The sequence below is a fragment of the Calypte anna genome, chromosome 1 (genome assembly GCF_003957555.1).
Source record: "Calypte anna isolate BGI_N300 chromosome 1, bCalAnn1_v1.p, whole genome shotgun sequence".
NCBI lineage: Eukaryota > Metazoa > Chordata > Aves > Apodiformes > Trochilidae > Calypte > Calypte anna.
This window is the reverse complement of record NC_044244.1, coordinates 62,780,758-62,801,967: the sequence shown is the minus strand read 5'-3', so window position 1 is coordinate 62,801,967 and position 21,210 is coordinate 62,780,758. Positions and strand designations below refer to the sequence as shown.

Sequence of the window (21,210 nt, the reverse complement as noted above, 5' to 3'; positions counted from 1 at the left end):
CTGCAGAAATCTTTAAACTATGAAGTGTTGCCTGTAAGCATCAGGAAGACAGGGAAAGAAAAACTTTCAAGCTTCCCATGCAGCACAAAAAGACCCAAACCAGACAATATTCAATTTGGTTCTTTTATTAGCAGAAGTTAAGAATACAGCAAGTAATAAGATCCCATCTTATATGGAACCATCACCAGAGTCCCCAACCATCAAAAACCCAGAATGTGCTTCATTGCTTTCAACAGTAAGCAATTTTTAAAAAGAAATATACTGAACAAGGCCACTATTTAATGGGGAAGGAAAGAAGCTGTAGGTCTTAACTATTCTATGGCAATAACCTGCACACAGAGCAAGCAAGCCTCTGACTGCTGAGAGTAAGGCATTCAGGTGCCAACCTGGGAAGAGTTCTCAGCAAGAGCTACAGAAAAGTGCACAGCTAAGTTGTTTTTATTGGAACACAAACTTCTGGAAAGGAGAGACTGACTGGGTTAAGAATAGCAGGTGAAGTACTGTGTTTCTGTAATAATTCTGTGCTGTGTAGGACCAGGTTACAATCACCCTTCGAGGAGTGAACATGGGATGATCCAGGATGGAGACTGCAACTTCTGCTGGTACTGATACAGAGGTATCCCAAAGCACCTTACAGACAACTCTGATTCTGATATGTACCAGGCCCTTCTCAGACACCAGCATACTTCCTACCATGCAACTCTACATCTTTGTCTGAGATGCCAGTGCTATTAGCCCTTATGCCCAAGTTAATACTGCTCTTTGATTCTTTTTAGTACCTCACAGACCTGTGATAACTTCTGGCCCTACAGGCATCCATTGTAGTGATCCTACTGAGAACATGTCCCTCTAAGCTCTGCAGCACCTCTTTGTGCAGCTGACCTTGCTCTCAGAGGCTTTACAAAGATTCCATTAGAGGGGTGGAGCCTTAACATCCAGTCAAACTTTCAGAAGGCATTCTGCTTCTACTTGACTCCATTAGGCAAAGCAACTCCCCAAAACACACTCTGCAATATCCAGAGTATGGCAAATCTTCACAATCTACATTTTTCTCTTGAAGGGTGAACTTGCAGGAGTCTTAAAACAAAGTAAAAAAACACCACAACAAAAAATCCATGCTGTACCTTTCTTCCTTGTGAAATACGGCGTTTCATGAGCTGTTTAACTCATCCATGAGAGGTAATTGCTTTGAATTTCCAATTAAACACTCCAAGCAATACCTGTGTCATAAGAAACAAAACATTCAAGTTTCACCTTATGACTCCAAAGATTCTCCTTCATTCTGGCTTCTGATTAGGCTCCAAAGATCAAGCTACATCAATTACACAAGAGAAGGTTATATGCCTCCCCTTATACAGGAGGTGCCATCTGCTCCACAGCAATCCAACTGAACTCTTAGTTTTAGGTTTAAGAAATACCAGCAGTCCCACTGCTAGAGCACAGATGGGAAGCAGACCTTAGTAAATAAAAAAATTTTAAAAATGGAACTGCATTGGGCTGATTGTGGATTTTCCTTCTTAAAAAGAAAAAACTGCAAACCCCCTTGGCATACAGATCCTGACCCATGAGAAGGTACCGTGCTTGAGGCCTGCAGTAACTGTTAACTCCAAGTCCTGAAGCACACAGCTTCCACTTCCCAGTCCCTCTTAACCCCACCTCTTTTCCCCTCACATGCTCAACTATCTTCTGACAAATGCATTACCATCATTTGTTCAACAAAACAGGGCAGGCCTGCAAATGGCAACCATCTACTCAATGGTGGCCCCTGGGAACAGGCAGGCACTGACGGAGTCGGACTGTTTGCCATTCCACGTGCAGTTATCCCACCACGCTCCAATTCATATGATGAGAGCCAAAACAACTATAAGATCCACAACCCAGTACTACACAGGCCATGGAAGCCTGGAAGGCAGCTGTCCCACATGCTTAGGCAGGGCACAGATAAATCTTCAAGCTACACAAGCAAATAAACTTGTTAACACTGTGACCTGGATGACAACATGATTAATCCAGCCTTCACAATCCTTGTGTACACATACTGAACCTACTCCAAGTGCTGGCCAGGACCCCATATTGCCCAGGGCATGTTGGCCACCAGGAAAATCTGCAGGGCCAATATGCTTCACTCCTGGAAATTTTACCTGGTCCTCCTGCAATCATTTATTTTGTGCAAAATTGAAACAGTGTGTGGTACTTGCATGTTGCATTCTTTACAAAAACCCTTCCCCCCCCCACCCTTTGTTTAAAACATTTATATAAATTTTATTTAAACAGAAAGTTAGAAATCTTATTTACAATTTTTTTTTCTCCCAAAAGAGCATCTAAAATCAACTCCCAAACCCTCCAAGAGGATATAAATTTAACCTCATTTTTTTTCTTTTTTTTTTAAAAAAAGGAAACCGCTAAGCTATCCCTCCCCAATTCTACAAATAAATATGGCATTGAACAGAAGCCGATTTGGAAAGGGTCCTCTGTAGCTCATTCTGTAGATCCCAAGAATAAGTTAGGGTTTCAGAATTTCCTGGTCTTCAAATTGATTCATTCCATTGCTTGAGGTATAGAATTTATCTTGGTTAGTCAGAATCCCCCACGAAGCTCCACGCCCCACCAGCTGAAGCTTGGATTCTTCTTAGGTATTCATTTTGCTAGCCTGCACGCTGCAACCGCGCTTGCGGTACTGTTTTGGTTACATCTTGGGCTGAAGGCTGGTTCTACTGCATCCCATCTTCCTCTGTGCAGCCTCCTCCGAGTGTGAAACGGAACTCCTGGAGGTTGGAAACCCCATGGAAGTGCACGAAAGCACCAGCCACTACAAAGACGTGAAACAGCTGATGGGAGTGAAACTGCAGAAAAGAAAACACTTCTGTTCAGACGGGATACTTTGGGTTCTCATGAAACCCTATCTCTAAAAAAGCCACATATTCAGCTGAAGTACATAGTAACACATAGCTGTACCTCATACTACAAGCTGTAGAGTTCTCCAAGTTGTGTAAAAGTCCATTCCTCTCATATCATTAGCAAAATAATAAAATTCTACACACACACACACACACCTCTCCCCCTTCAGTCATCTTAACCAGGTGGTCAACCAGCAAGTATGCTAGAGTGTATCTTTGTCAAGGAACAAGGATAATCCAAGGCTTTGGGCAAAAGGCTTTCTAAATTAGTTCCTCCACACCAAACACTGGTGGTTGATTAATAAAAAGGGCTGTCTCATGCAGCCAACAGGTACCAACTCCTCTCTGGGCACAGGCGTAAGTTTTACCAAGTCGATTTTCAGAATGTTATGATATTATTTCTCTGCCTCAGAGAAAAAGAACAGAAAAAAACAGTATTGTATTAAAACCGAGAAACAACCAGATGTTCTGAATGACTGCCCAGGATGCTATTGATTATATTACAGCAAAATACAATCCACAAGGGAGCTACATGACAAAGCATGCTCTTGTTTGAGGGAACCCATACCAATATGGATAACACTCTTGAAAAATCTCTACAAATGTGCATTTGCAGGCTCCACAGGAAATTCAGGAAAGAGTTGGTGGTACTCCAGTGCTTTTGGAACCTACTACTGTAACAAGGTTTTTCTTGGTAATTTAAACAAACCTAGAAAACTGGTGCTGTGCAAAAGACAAACAGCCCATGCCTCGTTCAAACATCTAAATCTTCTTTAGGGGCCCTAACCTATCCTAGTGGAAGTACAGTAGCCTTCCAAAGGCTTACCCTCCTCCCTCTCATTTCTACTCTTGCTCCATCCAATTTCCTTCTTTACATCTAACCCACTTACTTCTCCCCCACACTCTTAGCAATTTTTTCCATCGCACCAAGTTTCCCACACGCACCCCTGCTTGGCCAGAGATCCCTTTGGAGTCTACCATCTCTACCCAACATTTTCACTGGCTGCACAGGTTGAGAAGCCAGACATGGTGAAGATCCCAGAAAGCACACTGAACATTTGAGAAATAACCATGCACTACTTTGCACAGCAGCAAAGTAAGATGTGTGTTTGCAGGATGCTCGACACACACACAAAAAAGTTCACAAAGTCACCCACCTAGTAAAGCTGTCTAGTACACTTGCTATGGTGAGTTTGCACACCAGCAGTTACCTCAGAGCAGACAGCTTGTAATAACAAAAGAGAGGCACCAGGTAAGCTGGGCTCAGAGAGCCCACAGTTGTTCAGCCCCTTAAGACCTAGGCTCCTGGTGCAGCTGTTTGATACTTGCCATAAGAAAATTGACCCAATATCCTCCAGCCTCAAGGGGAACCTTTCACACTGTTCTGCTCATCAGTCACTCTGTAGACTCACCCAGATGTCACACTTGCCAGGGAAGAATCTCTCCGGGATGCGGGCAGCATATAGTGCAGCACCAGTGATGTACAGGCATGCCATGAGTGCCAGCCAGCCTATTTGCCCCATGGTGGCTGCTTTCAGGAGCCCCTCAGAGATGACAAAGTGCAGCGTGGGAATAACCCCACTAAGACCCAGACCTAGAAATACTCCTGGGGGGTAAAGAAAATGTGGGAGAGTCAGACTGGAATACCATGGCGGTAAAAGGGAGACAACTGAAACACAAAAGCTACAGAAGGAAAACTTGGTATTTGCCAAAGGTGCAGAAAGGTGACAACTCCTGAAGCTGGAGGTCCCTAAAAGAGTTTAACTGGAGAAGAGGTTAAAAAAGACTTTCTTCATATACAAGAAGAGAGTTATATGTGCCAGGAGATAGCAAAATATTTCACTTAATGATGGTGCCTGCCAGCTTTAATGTACATTACGCCAGTTACACATCTTGGACTGTAGAGGGCACTGAGACTACACCAACTGTGTCTCACTGCACCCTAATCTCTCAAGAGCAAGACAACAAGGAGACACAAAGAGATGATGTATATACTGTACAAGTCGCCCTAGGAAACAGGAAAGTAGCACCTGAAGATCATCTGTCTCCCATATATGAAAAAATGGTTGATTTATTTAGATTATAGCAGCAAATATAGAAATCTTGCAAAAAAAGGGTGCAAGGGGGCAGTAATTATGTCCTATGCAGATTATAAATCTGGAAGGCTGAGCTCTCTGAAGGTACACCCATAGTTTGTTGAGGAAATGTAGCTTTTCAGTAGACAGCATAAGCAAGTTAATTGACAAGAAATATTAGTATTCAACACAGCTGTATTCAGATTCCACAGCTATCCCCTAAAGCTTTTCCCTTTCTTCCTGCCTCAGAACATGAAACCAAATGTTTTTGTTCTTTTGATCATGTAAAGAAAAATGAGGCTCTTGGTCTTAAACATGTTATATCTAGGCAAATCATTCAGATTAATTAAATTATTCAATGATTTGCTGCTGGCTAAGCCCATTATTATAAAAACAAGGCAAACAATAGAAGGAATACACACATACACACACCAAGCAGTCAGTCACTTTTCTGGAAGCAAAGTTGTGAGATACCGCTAGAAACTTCACACCACCTTTCCTACTGCTGCGTTACTGCCCATTTCAGGAATGTACTTCTAGACTTACACCAGCCCTTATCTGTGCATCCAGATGGCTATAATAAATGCTAAATAAAAACCAATCAAAGAACATTATCTCTCTTTCAAAATCATGCTCTTTTAAATCTTCAAGATGTTTTTTTCCCAGTAGCAAGCAGGAAGGAGGAAAGACAGTCAAGAAGAAAAAACAATTAACTCCAGGTCTTACCTGCCCTTACACCCCGGTATTCAGGGGTTGCAAACATGTCCCATTGTGAGACAATTATGGCTGCGATGCCCAGGACACAAATCACAATCAAGTAGATGAAGCAAGGCTGAGGGTTGCAATAGAAGGAGTAGTACAGCCATGGTACAAAGCTGCCCATTATGAGAAGTGCAATGCCAGAATAATCCAGCCTAGAAGGAAACACATATCAGTTTGATGAGTAATGTGAACCTATGGAAGTCCTCTTACCAACACACACTCCCTTTAGTAGACCAACTGTCTCATTCCCACTACCAAACAAAGTTATTTCACTATTGCAACTTACTTCCTGATGGCAATTCTTTCACCACCATCCTCCTACAATAATGGATTACTTGGATAAACAACTAGGAAGGCCATTTTTGGACAGTTATCAGCAATTAATGCAGCAGCCTTTAGACTAAAGCTCAGAGTTAAGCTTAGGCCGCTTTTTTCCTCATCTGAAGAGTTCTCTGAACACAAAAAAGGACACACAGCATGTTGTGAGAGCACAGCCAACACAAACACTTTAGCATCAGACAAGCATGAGCTAGTTAGGCATCAGCTTAAGTGACCACTGGGAAATAATGTCACAATTCTTCAGTTACAGTTTTTCTATACATCAGTGAAGAAAAGGAATTTCTACAGTTATCGCTTTTTACCACATTCTGACAAAATGCTCCTACAGAAGATGGGAGTTAATTTTTCAGTACAGGATTTTAATTGCTGGGTTACTTTAGAGGTGGTCTTGCAGATTACACAATCCTAGGTTGAGTGATTTTAAGAAAAACAACATATTTAGAGGCCAGCCAAAAAAGAAAGCATAGTAAAACCAAAAGACCAAGACATCTTGATGCATGTTGCAGAGATGTCTTACATAAGCTTAAGATACGAAGTTACTCAGAATAGCTGAAATAACAAGAAGTGACAGCTGCATTAAAATTCCCAAGTCCTGCAACTAAGCTCTAGGTACATTACTTACAGCAGCAAGATGCATGCACACGCCTGCCAAACAGCAGAAATTGAAGTTGTTTTAACACTAAAGCAGCACAAAAACCTGTGCTGAAGCAAACAATAATTACACGAAGCTGCATCAAATCTCCACTCAACTCTGTTCAACAGTACACATGGTCAGGCAATAAACAACTCCAGCACAGAGGCTCCAGGCATGAATCCCAGCCCTGTTTTTCCACCTGTTTCCTATTTGGCCTGCCCTCTCCTCTAGGCACTTACTTGGAGAAGAGCCGGGAAACACCCTCTGAGTGGCAATACACTGTGTGGAAGAGCCATGAGAAGGAGAGGCAGAGTATGGCTCCCAAGAAGAACAACCCAACAACCACTTTCTCCTGCACAGGTGCTACAAAGGACATGTTTGGCCGGAACATGTAGAAAATTCCCAGACAAAGGAAGAACACACATCCTGAAAAACAGTAAGGCAGAAAGGTGTATAGTTCAGGCAAAATGAAATCTTTTTTTAAAAACATGACTTTAGTATACATGAGCACTAAACATAGGAGCTGCACAACAACCAGCAGCATGCATGCAGAATAAAGTACTGCCCTAATGCAGCTTAACATTTCAACTTCATTTCTGCTTCAGATTGATCTGATACAGACTTGCATGGACTCTGTAACACCGAATTATCAGAGCTGGAAGGGATGTCTAGAAATGACCTAGTCCAAATCTCCCACTAAAGTAGGTATTTTTACTTGTTTTGCAAGATGACAATGTTGTACATTCTAGAACAATAAAAAATCCTGTTGCAAATTATAAAAAGAGAAAGGCATAGTTCAAAGGAACCCTTCCTCTTCAAGGCTCCTTCCAAGCTGAAAGCCACTTATACAAGCTGAAACTTCATTTGTGTTTCTACACAATGAATGGCAAGAAATGCAATTTCAATTAACACCTACATACTTGGGAAAAAAGAATCCTTACTGGTACTATACTAATGATGAGGAAATCTTTCACTTTGTACCAAATGCCATAATTAAGTTCCATCCAACTTTGTTGGGACAAAAACAGGAGAGCGATACCAACTTGTTAATTTAATCGCTTACCAGTGACCTAATGCTGACCTTCCAGCCCCTTTTCTATCTTTCTCTCAAAGAGAACAATAAAATCCACAAATGTTGGAGAAAGCTAAAAATACCTAGAAGATGTGTCCAGATGTTACCAGTCTCTGTATGTATTCTGAAGATACTCTTGAAACAAGCCCGGAAGGAAGGCATGGGTGGTCTGTGTCCATGCAGCAGGTAGTCGTTGTCCTTTAGCCAGTCAGGCAGAACATCGTGAGGAATGACTCGCCATCGGCCCTCCCATACCTGCCAGTTAGAGGATTTTAGTTAAATGCTGGAAATTGAGTTCCACTGATCTATGGCAGAAGTCAGAAAACCCCTATCAGTAAGAGACATCTCTGGCAAAGAGGCTTTACACTTGGAATATAATACTTAAACCACTGTTCCCTATTCAAAACAGTATAATTATGAAGTTGAGCTGCGTGACCAGAGAGAAATACTTCAGCATCTCCTTGAACAGGAAAGCTACTGGGCTTTTTCACTGCTAATGAAGGGAAAGCATTTAATTTCCATGTCCTGTTATTTTCACAGATTATGCTTTCCATTTAACTAAAGAAACCGACACCTATCTCTCTCCAAGAAACAAGTAAAAGTCTGTTCTTCTAACCACAAACCATTCAGACTCTGTACCTGCTAGCCTTTGGGGCAGTTTAGCAAAAAAGCTACTTATCAGCACTAATATGGGCCAGAAAGCATGAAGTGGCAGAGTCCTGTGAGAAGTATCCAAACCCTTAGCCAGGTTGGAAAAGAAATGCTCCCCCACTCCCAAAACAAATGGTGACAAATCAGTTAAGGCAACAGATCCATGACTCAATTCCATCAGATTTCTGCTTTTCAGAGAGACAGAACATATGTGCACAAATATATTCTTGCAGCTGGTTCTGAATGAAAATAGTGTGCACAGGTGCTCTTGGCACTGCTTCAGTAACATAAGACACATGAAGTCTTCAGTTTGGCTTCAGAAGCTGCACGGCCAAGCAGAGGGGTATCAGGGAATGCTTTATGTACCGGGGTTGCTTCTGCAGTGTTTCTTGGGTTTGTCGTCTGGCTAGTAGTACAGGAGCAAGTTTGAAGAATCCTGAAACACTAAGTTCAGAAAGCTACATTCTTATTTCAGTTTCAACAAGAGCCCAGAGTTTTAGAACCAATTCTCCATACTACTTTACAGAAGCAAAACAAAACTAAACAGAATAACCCAGTTAAAGAATGGGTGCTCAAATACACCAAAGAAGAAAATCACTCGTTTACTTCATGAACCAAAAAATTTGAATTGAAGTAGGAGGAGCAGGAAGGAATTAATTTTACACAATCCATCCTACAGAACCTCTAAAAAGGGGGAAAGATGCGTAGTAAAAAAAAAAAATTCAACAGACACACATACACAAAAAAGACCAAATAATTAGGGTCACTCTCCAAAAAACATCCAATAATCATTCATAAAACCATAAGGAACAAGTGTATAAAGATGCAGCACTCCTTTCACCAAGGAAGGACAGCCAGAGACTGATATAGCCCTATGGCTTTAAAAAGTAGCAAAAATTGATCCAAGGTCAGCCATCACACAATTCATAATGGATTTACTTTTATACAGCTTTAACAAAGCTTTGTTTCCTTCTCAAGTAAGGGACAAAGCTTATTCTACAATGGAGACAAATGGTGCTGGAAAAGCAAAATATTTGCAAATTTGAAGAAACATGGAAAAAATGGCCTTGTAAATGAAAGTGTCTTGAACCAGAAGAGCTGCTTTGCACTCACAGGTGTATCTCAAGAGAGACTCGGTTGCATTATTAGCTTTAGAGTCTGATTTGCAATCCCTGTTGTTCCATGCTTTACAATTTATTCATTTACTGAGATCCTGAGAAGCTGCAGTGTTACTAGTTTTAAGATACTAGTTGTAAGAGATGCCCATTCAGGGATGGTGTGCACCTGCTTTCCCCCACATTAGTAGCAGAGCTGCTGTAGGTATAGTCTGTTGCCCACTAGAGTTCTCTAAAAAAGGAAACTAATTCCACGTGGCCTTACCTTACACACAAATTCTTCCATTCTCTCCATAGCATGGTGGGCTTGCAGAAGAGGTGACATACCCATAAACCCTTCATCTTCTTGAGGTGACTCATCATTGTGTTTATATTCTTCAGAACACTGGGTGGGGGAGAAAGAGAAAATGCTTTGTAGCAACATAAAACATGAACAGAGAAAGGTCATGTTTTTCATACAGAATTATGATGTTATATTTTGGCAACTAAAGAAGTCTTCTTCCCCTGTAAGGCACTGAGGAAGGAATTCAGAAGAATTATTACCTTCTTAGGCATGTGAGAACAACATGTGCAATCCATTTTGCACATTTTTACCAGGTTTGGAAGCAGTGTCTGAGTCTTTCATCTTACTCACCTCTAGGGAAGGATTACTTCCCTACTTTGTTTCAATGTCACAGTGCCTGCCTTAATGACCCTATAACATAGCTGGCATTGTGGGATAATAAAAGGCAAGCCAAAGAAGGGAATCCACTCACCTTGTTATAAATGCTTCACCTCAACTCTAAATTCAAATCTGAAGATCTATTCTGTTTAACTGACATTTCTGTTCAGCTCGTAATCCAGTAATGGACATTTTGTTTGACTTTCAAAGTATTTCAGAAACTAGTATGAAACTTTTGCCAGTTAGACAAAAGGCAAGTTACCAAAGAAAAGCAGCCAGAGGCAGAATTCAAATAAAGAGAAGCATCAATATCCCTCAAAATGTACCAAGAGAATTAAAAAAAGAAACAAAACAAACAAAACCCCCACTGAGTCTGGACATTCAGCTGGTACACAACTCTGGCAGTTCTGTACCCTGGTGCTGCCTTACCCATCCATATGTAGTATGATACACTCTAGCTTTCCACAGAGGAAAAAACAAAGGGGGAGGGGTAAAGGGGGGCACAATAGTTCTGCATTTCTCTTACTACAATCCTCATTGCTCATGAAAAGACTCCATTCAACACTTCAGCTTCCAAGGTAAAAAAGTTTCAAAAAGCTAGAAAAGAGAGAATGAACCTTTTGTATCCTCCAGGCTTGTACCCTCCCCTTCCTAGCAAGCTGCTAGGCACCAAGTGACCAAGCCAAGAAAGCCTCACAATCTGTATGGAGATTGGCCTCTTCGCTATGCCCAGCTACTCCACCTCCTCTCTCCTATTCCCAAATCAAGGTTAACAACTTTAAAATCAATATTACTTAGAGTAATGCCATGCAAAGCAACCCATAGTCTATTATGGAGCCTCGCATACTTTATGAATTATCATTTTTCTTCAATATCCTCAATTTTGATTCAGAGATCAGATCTGGCTGTGCATTCATTCCATATGGCAGCTCTCCCCTAGGAGTAAGGCCTTATTGGCTTTTTCCATCAACAAGTTAACTGGTCAAGCTGCTCAAGACTTTATTTTTTTAATAAATAAAAGGAGATTTCTTCCAACCTACAATAAGCTACATAGATTCTTGAAAAATTATGTATTTTGAGTGAGAAATTACATGCTTGCTTTTGAACTCAAGGCTTACAGTAGCTACTGAAGTTTCATCTTTTGAAGAGGTTGCACCTCTTCAAAAGTTCCTTAATTATGATTATCCAGAATGCAGATCTCTGCTATGCAATACATAGCACACACTCTTAGCATTTTATGTATGACTTCCCATTTGTTCACAAAAGGACAACTTTATTGACTAATTTAATCTTTGAACATCATCCAGGTTCCTTGTACTGTCTACACACCCTCATTTATCCTTCCAGTCAATACCCTCTTTGACCAAGTCCAGGCAATGATTTCATATTTCAGAGCAGATAATTGATATAAATATTGATCAGCTCTGGGCATGTCCTACAGCAGTATACGACAGTATTAAATACATTCTGTCTATATTAGCCTATTAATTCTACTGAGAAAGGCATCAGGCAACACTGAAATGTAAACAGGTTTAGTATCTTCCTAAAATAAGCGCATCTCCTGTTGGACCAGATTGTGTGTAAATAAAACACCCTTTTGTTTTCAATCTGACTCAGCAACATTCACTGACATTATTTCCCACAGTGTCAATTGTACTTCCTTTTTCTACTAATGGATCTCTCTGGTTAGGATTCTCAGTTTTCAGTATTATAAATTGTTAACTCAAGGTCACAGTGACATAGAATGGTTTGGATTGCAAGGAATCTTTAAAGATCCTTTAGTCCATAACCCCTGCCGTGCAGGTCTGGATAAGATGCATTTGACAGTCTGCACCATCTCAGAAATCTAGGAAAATTTCCATTTCCAAAAACTGGCCTTACAGAAAGCAAGGCTGGTGTTTAAGTTCCAATGTCCTTGATACAAGAAGCACAGCTTAGCTACCCTAGAATTCCCTGTCTCAGCACCACACGTTGACCAGATGGGATAGGGTGAACAAGTTAGTAATCCTCAATTTACAAAACTGGGTGGACTGAATGAAAAAAAGGTCCCTTATGTAATCAAAGCCTGTATTCATTGCAGTCTGCTCAGTGACTCAAAGCCAAAAAATGTTCATTTCCCCCTCTCCACATACTCCCATTTCTAGAATGATGGGAAGGTTTGAATTTAAACAGACTGTAAAGCTCGGAGAGCACAGCTATTTATGAACTAGTCCAAAATCTTTGCATTTTGGCAATGTGCCTACAAACAAATCATTACTGAGCTTCTTTTAATGATAAAAAGAATTCATATCTTATATACAGTCCAGATTGCTGCCAGAAAATGGAACTGATTTTACTACCTCCTTCCTGCCATTAAACTGCAAAATTAACATTCAAGACAAAAAACTAAAGCTCAGCTTCTTAGTCCTTTTCTTGCTAAGAAGGGAAAATGAGGTCTGTTCTGGAATGTCTGTCCTCTCCCGACTCCTTCCTCTAATGTCCTATTAGAAAGAATAGTGATCTGTGCTTCTTGGAAACTGGAGTTCAACACAAATGCCAGTTTTCATCTGGAAATCTGAAGGAGTCTGTTGACCTTCAGTTCTTCAGACAATGACTGAAGGGGGAAAACACCACTTTTCTGTTCAAAAAGCATATTGTAAAATTCCATTGTGACAAGTTCCTTCTTATCTCAGGACTCATATATTCTCTTCAGTTGATCACATCAGAAATTCAAGAATACTTCTGACATGAAGCAGCAATAGTAAGTATACACTTTAGGATCCATTTTCAACTATTTTTAAGTTCTGCCCACAGAATCACAGAATTTTAAAATGGGGAACACATTGGGCAAAATAATCTCACTTGCCTAACACCATACAAGAAATGAGCACCCAGAACAAAACTGATACTGCCACTTCTAAGGCAGTATGGTATACCCTGAACCAAGTGCTTCCAGAATAATTTTTGCCTTTGTAATTTCTAGATCACTGGTGAAAAGGTTTTTCACTTGGCTAATGTTTCACATGTTTTTATTACATCTAATTTACTCTATTTCTTTTAAAAGCCATCTCAGGTTTTTACTAAATAAAATTACAATTCTGTGAACTCTTCAGAACATTTTTGAGTCTCTTTAAATAAAAATCCTACTTCCACTTGTAACAAGCTAATTTGTTGCCATCATCAGTTGTTATTCAGCTGCACATACCTAGCAATGTGTAGAATCAAGTCTTTCATACAAAAGAGAAATCATGGCTTTTCTATACTTACACTCTAGAGGATCTGAACATTTAATTCTGTGGAAGGGCCAAACAATGCTTGAAAATTTACTCTTACCCCACCCTTTGCAAATTCAGTGTTAAAGTGACCAATTGGTATTTCTGAATAGAAATTACACAACAGAAGTATAAACACATCCCAAATTGAATAATAGTGCCAGAGAGTAAACTAAGTCTGAAGTAGCAATGACCAGAAGAAAATAGTTTTACTGGTTTATACATATTCACTGTGTTTTGGGAAGTTTTCCAGAATTTTTTTGTGATGAAAAGAAGGTAAGAAAGAGGTAGAAATCAGACTCAAATATACCACTTTGTACAGAGTTCCAGGCAACACACTTCTAGGCACAGATCATCATTTTAACAATAATTTGAGAGCGTGCTTTTGTATGGAGGGAAAAGTTGAATGCCAAAACCAAGACTTAAGAGCACCACCAGAGCAAATAAAAGTAAGAAACCAAAGAGTCCAACTGTACAGTGCTCATCATTAAATAAGTTAAACATTAAAATCTTGGTCTATTATAGCAATGGCACAAAAGCTTAAAAGCAAAAAAATGTTTACATTTAGTACAATCTGCAGTCCAAAAATGTCAGATCACATACCAAAAATCTTGCTACAGACAAAACTGCAGTAAAACCTGCTCTAGTAAATGCAATATACTTATCTACTTCAACAGCTTATCTTTCTCACATGTATTAAAAGTTTTTATATTATTGTTCTCAAATCTGTTAGCAGACACACTGTTTATTAATGCCCCTACTATGGAAAAGCCGGTCAGAAGTCAAGTCACAACAGCAGAAAAAGATTCCAGAAACCCTTTTCCCACTTCTGAAAAATTTGGACTTCCAGTGGCAGAAGTGCAGTTTCTTCAGGCCTATAGTTTCTTGATGTCACTTTATAGATTTCTAGACAGTTTGAGAGCTCGCACATTGCTACTTGTGCAGGTGACAAGCAAGCTCTTATTCATTACTGCAGCTTTCCTAGGTAAGATCATCAATCTGTGTTCATTAGAGTGTGCAAACTGAAATTTAAGTCACACTTGAATTAAGCCACCTAAGAAGCTTACTCTGTCCAAACTGGTCCTCTTTCTTCTTCACCACCATCTTCTTTTACATTGCTTCTGGCATGCCTCTGATCCTTGGGCTCATCAGCCAGCCCAGTACTAATCTGGCAGAAACTGGTAACATTTTTATCGAGAGCTTTTTCAGATAACCAAAGGATTTAAGTAAGTCAAGCTAGTGCAACAGAAACAAAGGGAACACCAGCTCCCATTTCACTGTGATACATCCCGGAATTCCTTCTGTGGATCACATGCAAGGCCACGTTTCTTGTCAACACATACCAGCTGGATGTCAAATGATCTCCAGTTCCCCCTTTTGTATTGTTCATCAGTTAAAAAGGAGCCTAAGAACTTAGCTAGACATGGACTAAGGCAAGTTAAACTACTGATCACTTCAACAGGCTGCTGTACCCTCAAAACTTCCAGCAGCTCTCAGGACTGCACCCTCAAAAATGTGGCAGTTTTGACCTGACTGCATGTCAGTGGTATTTGATGCAGAACCAGAAGTGCACCAGTAATTAATCAGTAACACCACTAATTGCAATACAAGTCTCCTATGCCACAGAAAGGGCACAACTCTCCCATGTTAGGATTACTTTTTGGACATTCATCACTCACCTACTCAAGGACCTAACTGTGCACATATTTATGTAGTTTTAATCTCTGGAGTAAATGAAGCCCCATGTTTCAAAGCTCAACTGTCTGTGATGCCAATTCACCACCAAGACACCACACCAGTGCCCTAAAGCTACCATCACAGGAATTTCCAAAAAGAGTGATGGAGTCTGAATCTGTTCTAATGTCCTTGTGGCTTCCTTCAGCTGCTGACAGATGCTCCCCCACTCTCTTCATGATCTGTGTACTGACAGAAATCTGCCCCAGTAGAAACACATCCTTGTAACACAGGCAAGATACTGCAGAAAAAGCAAAAGTCTTGACCAAGACTGTGTCGTAGGGTATTATCCAGTTCGGTACTTACATACAATTATTTTCTTAAAATGCAAGTTAGAAAACATATGTTGCTGCATTTACAATAGCACTGTTATCCACCATATTAAACTGAAGTCACAAAGTCTAGACACAACTTGGGAGATTTTGCTCTTGTTTATCTTGATCTCATCAGATGAATGATTAATAGTGTTTAACATGACATTCAAGACATTTAATGTTTCTTGGGGCAGTAAGCCAGATTCAGTAACTCGAGAGCATTCAGCATAATGGCTAGGATCAGTTCAAGGCTACAACATAAAAACGCTGCTTTTCTAATCTCAGTCCTGTAACAACATCCTTTTCAGCTAGCTAGATTGCTTTTTTCAGCAACTCTTCTGTACCCAGTCTGTCAACTGACCTTTTATCAGCTGGTCTTTCGCAAGGGGAAAACAGTGGTAGATGGTGCCATGCCATGGCATTTATCATAAAAGCCTGCTGCACATTTTTCAGAATTTCATCAGCTTGTGTTCTTTGGACTGTAAGTCATTAACTGGAAAAGCAAAGCATCTTAAAACTTTGACTGACTTTTCCTAACTTCTGCAAATACCAGCTTATGCTATATAATAGCTTTGTCACTTAACTTCATGTTCTCTCTCAAGCTAACAGGCTTGTAAACATACAGACATCAGAGTTTCCAAAAGGCTAACTACATTCACCCTCTAAGCAGGGTGTACATAGCTGTTCACACTGTCACAGGACTGAAGTATGTCTTTCATTAGCACTGAGCCAATGACCTTTTCAGCCTATTGGACAAAATGTTAAGTGCTTCAAAGTTCCTGGAGTTTAGTATTTTTCCTTTGTAGGTCACCTTCTTATAAAAGCCAGAGGTCACTTAATACAGCACTTGGAAACAGTTTTATACAATTGGTCATGGGTGAATGCTTGCTGGAGCTCATTAAAAGCAAGCACTAACATTTCACACTCATTTAGCAAATAGTCCTATGACAAAGTCACATTTTGGCTTCATCGACTTTGCTAATACACCCTTTATTAGAACTAGGTCTCTCATTAAGTATCTTCAGATGAAAATGATCTGATGAATCTCTTAAGCAGCAACAACTACTGATTCCTGTCGATACCAAAGACCTCAATGCCCATGAGCTGACGGCATTGAGACTTTAGGGACAGACTCATGGCACAGACTTCAGGGAAAAGCCCGTAGAAGTTGCTTCTACTTCAGGAGGCTCTCCTGAACCATTTTCTGCTCCTCTATCATTGTTAATCCTGACAACAGACAAAGAAAATAAGCATGCTGGCCTCATGCAAAAAAATGCTCAGTTAAAAAACAGACATTGAAAGTGTACTGCTGAACTTAAGAGCAGAGTTAATGAATCTAAAACAATTGGAGGGAGATGCAAGTCAACCTGCCAGTACAACACTATCTTATGTCTCTGCACAAGGCTATCACGTCCCCCATTGCTGCCCAAATCAGACAGATACAAATTCCAAGAGAACAAAGGCAAAAACTGTGGAATCTAACCCTTGTCCAGGCAAACAGTCCTTACAGTGAATTACAAACAAAACCACTCCCTCCCTCTCCTAGTTTCAACACACAGCACAGCAAGCAATGGTTACAAAACCAGCTGGCAGGCAGCAAACTCAGCACAGTACCAACAGTTCCCCTCTCAAAAGAATTAAGACCCTCTTCCAGACTAACAGAAGGCACTTGAACCCGACTGCAGTTCAAGAAACCATAACCTATTACTACTCTCGTGTTCATTCACGTGAGGTTTTTTTAGGAGACAGGGCAAACACAGAGAAACAGATATTTCCCACATGCTACCAAAGACTACTGTCTACTCCAGGCTGAATAGGTCACCAGTTTGTCTTTTCTGCAGACATTCAAGCTCTAAAAGCCTGTTAATAAACCAGGCACATCACCCTTCATCAAAGGATGCATCAGCATCCAACCAACTCAAGCCTGTGAAGCCTCAAAAACATCTCCTCAGAAGTACAGTGTCTTTGTACTGTTTTCAGTGGGAATACTTGGTGATATTTTACTCTGTGTATCTAAAAAGGCTTTGTTGTACAAGAAAAACAAGGCATATTTGTAGGGAAAGATAGACTTGAGCACTTCAGCGACTAACAGTCTGAGTAAAAAATATGCATTACTTCCAGTGCTTAAAACAGCAGATTAAGGAGAAATTCAGTTGTTAAGATATCTTGATTCCAAGTAAAATGCCTATTTACACATGCTTTCAAAGAAATAACATTCTTTCCCAAGAGCTGAAAAAATGTAAGAAAGGAAGAGATTATAAATCCTACAGAACAAAACTTTTAAAAAGTAATCTGCCTTAAAACAAAAGCAAACTAGTTTTGGTGGGAGCTCAAATTCTGTTAGGCCAGGTCTTTCACAGACACACTTAAAAGACAATTTCTACCAACAAAAACTGTAATGTAATGCAATGCAGGGAGAAGGCAAATACAGATGCTGAGTTTCAAATCATCATAAATCATTATTTCACAAAGAGTGAAATGCTAGAAAAACAAACTAAATGGTTTGAAAACAAAGCTAAATAGTTTCAAGCTACACAAGAAACTTTCAAATATACCTATAAAGGAGAAAAAAAAAAAAGGAAATCAGAATTTACAGGTATCACCTCCAGACAGATGGCTTTTTTTAAATGTTCACCTTTGGTTTAAAACTTCACCAGTATATTTTCATTCAGCATGTACCATATAGTTGATTTCTTGACTTTAGATGCTCCCTTCTGTCAATACCAAAACTATTTTTCTCATTATTTCTGTACATATGTACAAACTTCCAGCACAAAAAAAGCCTTGGTTAAGTCCTGGTCTAAAGCCTCAAGTAAAGCTCACCTTCCAATTATTCCAAAACTTATCCTTTGTGCATTAAAATCTATTATCTTTCTGCCCCCTGCCTCAAGACTTTTTTAGGTATCATGAAATTCATCAGAAGTCAAATAAGTTCCTGTTGAAGTCAAACTCATGCTCCTTGAGAAGCAATCCACATGAGTGTTTGCCCAAATTTCTTCTGTCTATTCAGATGACTTGAGACCTATGCATACTTCCTCTCAAACCTTTACTATGCATTATCAAACACTTCAGAGTAGCAGGTCTCCAATTCATGGATAACTTTTGGTGCCACACAGGACAACTGCACAATACAACTCAACTGCATAAAAGGAATCATCATTAAAGTCAGGCAACTGAAATAAAAGCAAAGAAGATGGTTCTTTTGTTTACCTCCTGTCATTTGGCAGGTTAAAGTATAAAAGGAAAGAGTCAAGCACGGGTTTGCATACAGAGCCCATTCATCAGGTTATAAAAAGTCACATGCATTTGATTGTGTTAGCTTAACAAAGCCACAGTAAGAGAGGTTTCTTCAGGAACTATCACTGCTGGAATTACAAAGGCAGTTCAGGCATAGGCACACTAGGAGAGCAGCAAAGATTGTCCCAAAGGATAGGCAACCCAGCATACTACAGGGGGGAAGCATCTGCTGAAAAAAGCCTTATTGGCACATACACAGCACATGCAAACTAAACAAAGGGAAAAAAAGTTTAAACTGCTGAAAGGAGAAGACTTAAACAGCTCACCTGAACCTTTTCTCACCACCGAATCCTTATCATTTAGAGAAATGGTCACTACTTCTCACAGGTGGTACACCATTCATCTGCCACTACATTAACTGCATGTTTAAACAAGATAGCAAGATGTGTATCTATTCTTTGGAACAGATATTTGTAAAAGGCAGTAATATACAAACATACATGCAGTCTAGGAGAGAACAGAATTATGGGATAAAACACAAACTAAGAGGTTCAGGTGTAAAAAGATATTGACTTTATATGATCTGTATCTTCTTGTAAGCATCATTATAAAGCTGGCAGATTAACAGCACTGGCGGAATGATGCAGCTGTTTTATTATTATTTTGGATATGCACGCTCAACACAGCTACTAAATCTTTGCTACATGTACTCAGTGAATGGCACAATTTACAGAAAATGAGATTTGTAATGTAATTTTTATTTCACAGCTATGCAACCAGTCAGGTAGGTTACTGAGGGACAAAAGCCCCAGAAAAAAAACATGTAGGACTGAATTTGACTACTTAATACCATGGAAAAAAAAATTCCCATGAGTATGCTTTATTTCTAAATAAGACCAATATTTTGGCCCATCAAAATGAGAAACAGTTATTAAACTTGGCGAAGAAATGGAAAATAATTCTGAACAATGCAGTGGTATGTTTCCACACACCTCCTTAGAAAAGACTACTAAAATAATGCAATAAAAGCAACTACTATCTTTTAAGAGCTCAGACAGCTTCCTCCTACAGGTAAAGCAGAAAGTAGATACAAGTAGGCAGAGGAAAAGGAATCTTGTATAGACAAGTTTGGGGCAGTACTTAGATATATAAAGGAGCTGCAACAACATAGAGTATTAGGAGGTAACAGAAAAAGCAATCTATGTAATATTACCACTGCATAAAACCACAGTGTTTCACTAATACCTCATTCCTTAAGCCAAGTAAGTTTTGGGGAAGTAGTGCATCTACGAGAATACATCTGTGTTATGATAGTCAAGAAAGTCAATACCTGTCATAAGTAGAAGCACTTAAAAGTATATTCAATCACCACCATTCTTCTACCATCAGCATACTATATGTTTTTCATCCACTTTCCTTCTCCAACATGGGAATTCCTTGATTGTGCTCATCAGCTTCAGTGTGGTTGCATTTAGCCATCAGAACAGTAACACAAGCAAGGCACCACTTGAATTCTTTTAGCCTGTGTTTAGCCTGTGTGCCGGAGCACTATTGACATCCACTAAAGAACAACAACCTTATATTACTGTTATCTAAACATGGGCCTCTTCAAAACCAAAGAAAGATCATGATTTGGAACTAACAGGTAATCTCTACTGAGGCAGTTGCATTTATCCACAACATACAGTAGAGCAAAAAAAGTGAATTCTAGCAAGCATTCAAGTAGCAGCTGTGCTGAGGCTTATACAAGAGAGGAAGATATACACCATAATGTTTTCTCCACATTATTTAGAACACTGCAGCATGTCACATAATAAAGGCCATTTGGCAAGCTGTAAATGGTACTTGTGACAGAGGTGTGTTTTGGGATGCTCCATCTGAATTACCAATTATACCCTTCTAAGAAGAAAAAAATGTACAGATATTAGAGTATTAAAAGTAAGAAAACACAAAGCCCAAGAATAAAAGTGTAAGATGAAAAAAGTCAAAAAACCAGGAGGCTATATAAGGCAAAGAAAGAGATACAGTTCAAGACAAATGGCAAGAACAACTTTCTGTAGTTGCATTTTAGGAAACTGGAAAAGACAGAAGACATCAAATAGAAAAAGAGTAGTAAGCAGAAGAAATACATACCTTTGTCATAAAGATGAAAGCAAATACACACAAAAGACTAGCACATGCTAAGAATGCCAGAAAAGGCAGAAGAGAGAGTGAAGGTATTTTGATTATTTTATTTCCCAGATTCTAAAACTAAACACTTGAACTCATCTAAATAATTTCTATTTAGCTAAGCAAATATACAGAAACAATTAGAGGCAATAGTCAGTTATGGGCTTTTACTTTGGGTTATTCCATCTGCAGGCAACAGGTAAGTCCCATTATTCAACCAGGAAACCAGAGACAAGAATGAAAACGACCTTCAAAACAGGTGTCCCAAACGCAGTCATATAAACATGACTGCATTCAAA

General features: G+C 39.6%; 1 protein-coding gene across 5 annotated transcripts in view; it reads right to left on the bottom strand.

Moving 5' to 3' along the window:
- Positions 1-109: 109 nt before the first annotated feature.
- ADIPOR2 (adiponectin receptor 2) overlaps positions 110-21,210 on the bottom strand; it is a 45,389-nt gene continuing 24,288 nt past the window's right edge. For 4 of the 5 annotated variants that reach the window (XM_030469211.1, XM_030469212.1, XM_030469210.1 and 1 more), the window contains exons 3-8: positions 9,811-9,930; positions 7,863-8,034; positions 6,947-7,133; positions 5,699-5,886; positions 4,310-4,503; positions 114-2,843 (exon numbers count right to left, since the gene is read on the bottom strand). In XM_030469211.1, coding sequence (XP_030325071.1) covers positions 2,712-2,843; positions 4,310-4,503; positions 5,699-5,886; positions 6,947-7,133; positions 7,863-8,034; positions 9,811-9,930 — 993 coding nt within the window. In that variant the 3' untranslated portion in view covers positions 114-2,711. Of the gene's footprint in view, positions 2,844-4,309; positions 4,504-5,698; positions 5,887-6,946; positions 7,134-7,862; positions 8,035-9,810; positions 9,931-21,210 lie in introns of all 5 variants that reach the window. The other variant, XM_030469209.1, reaches the window with a different exon arrangement.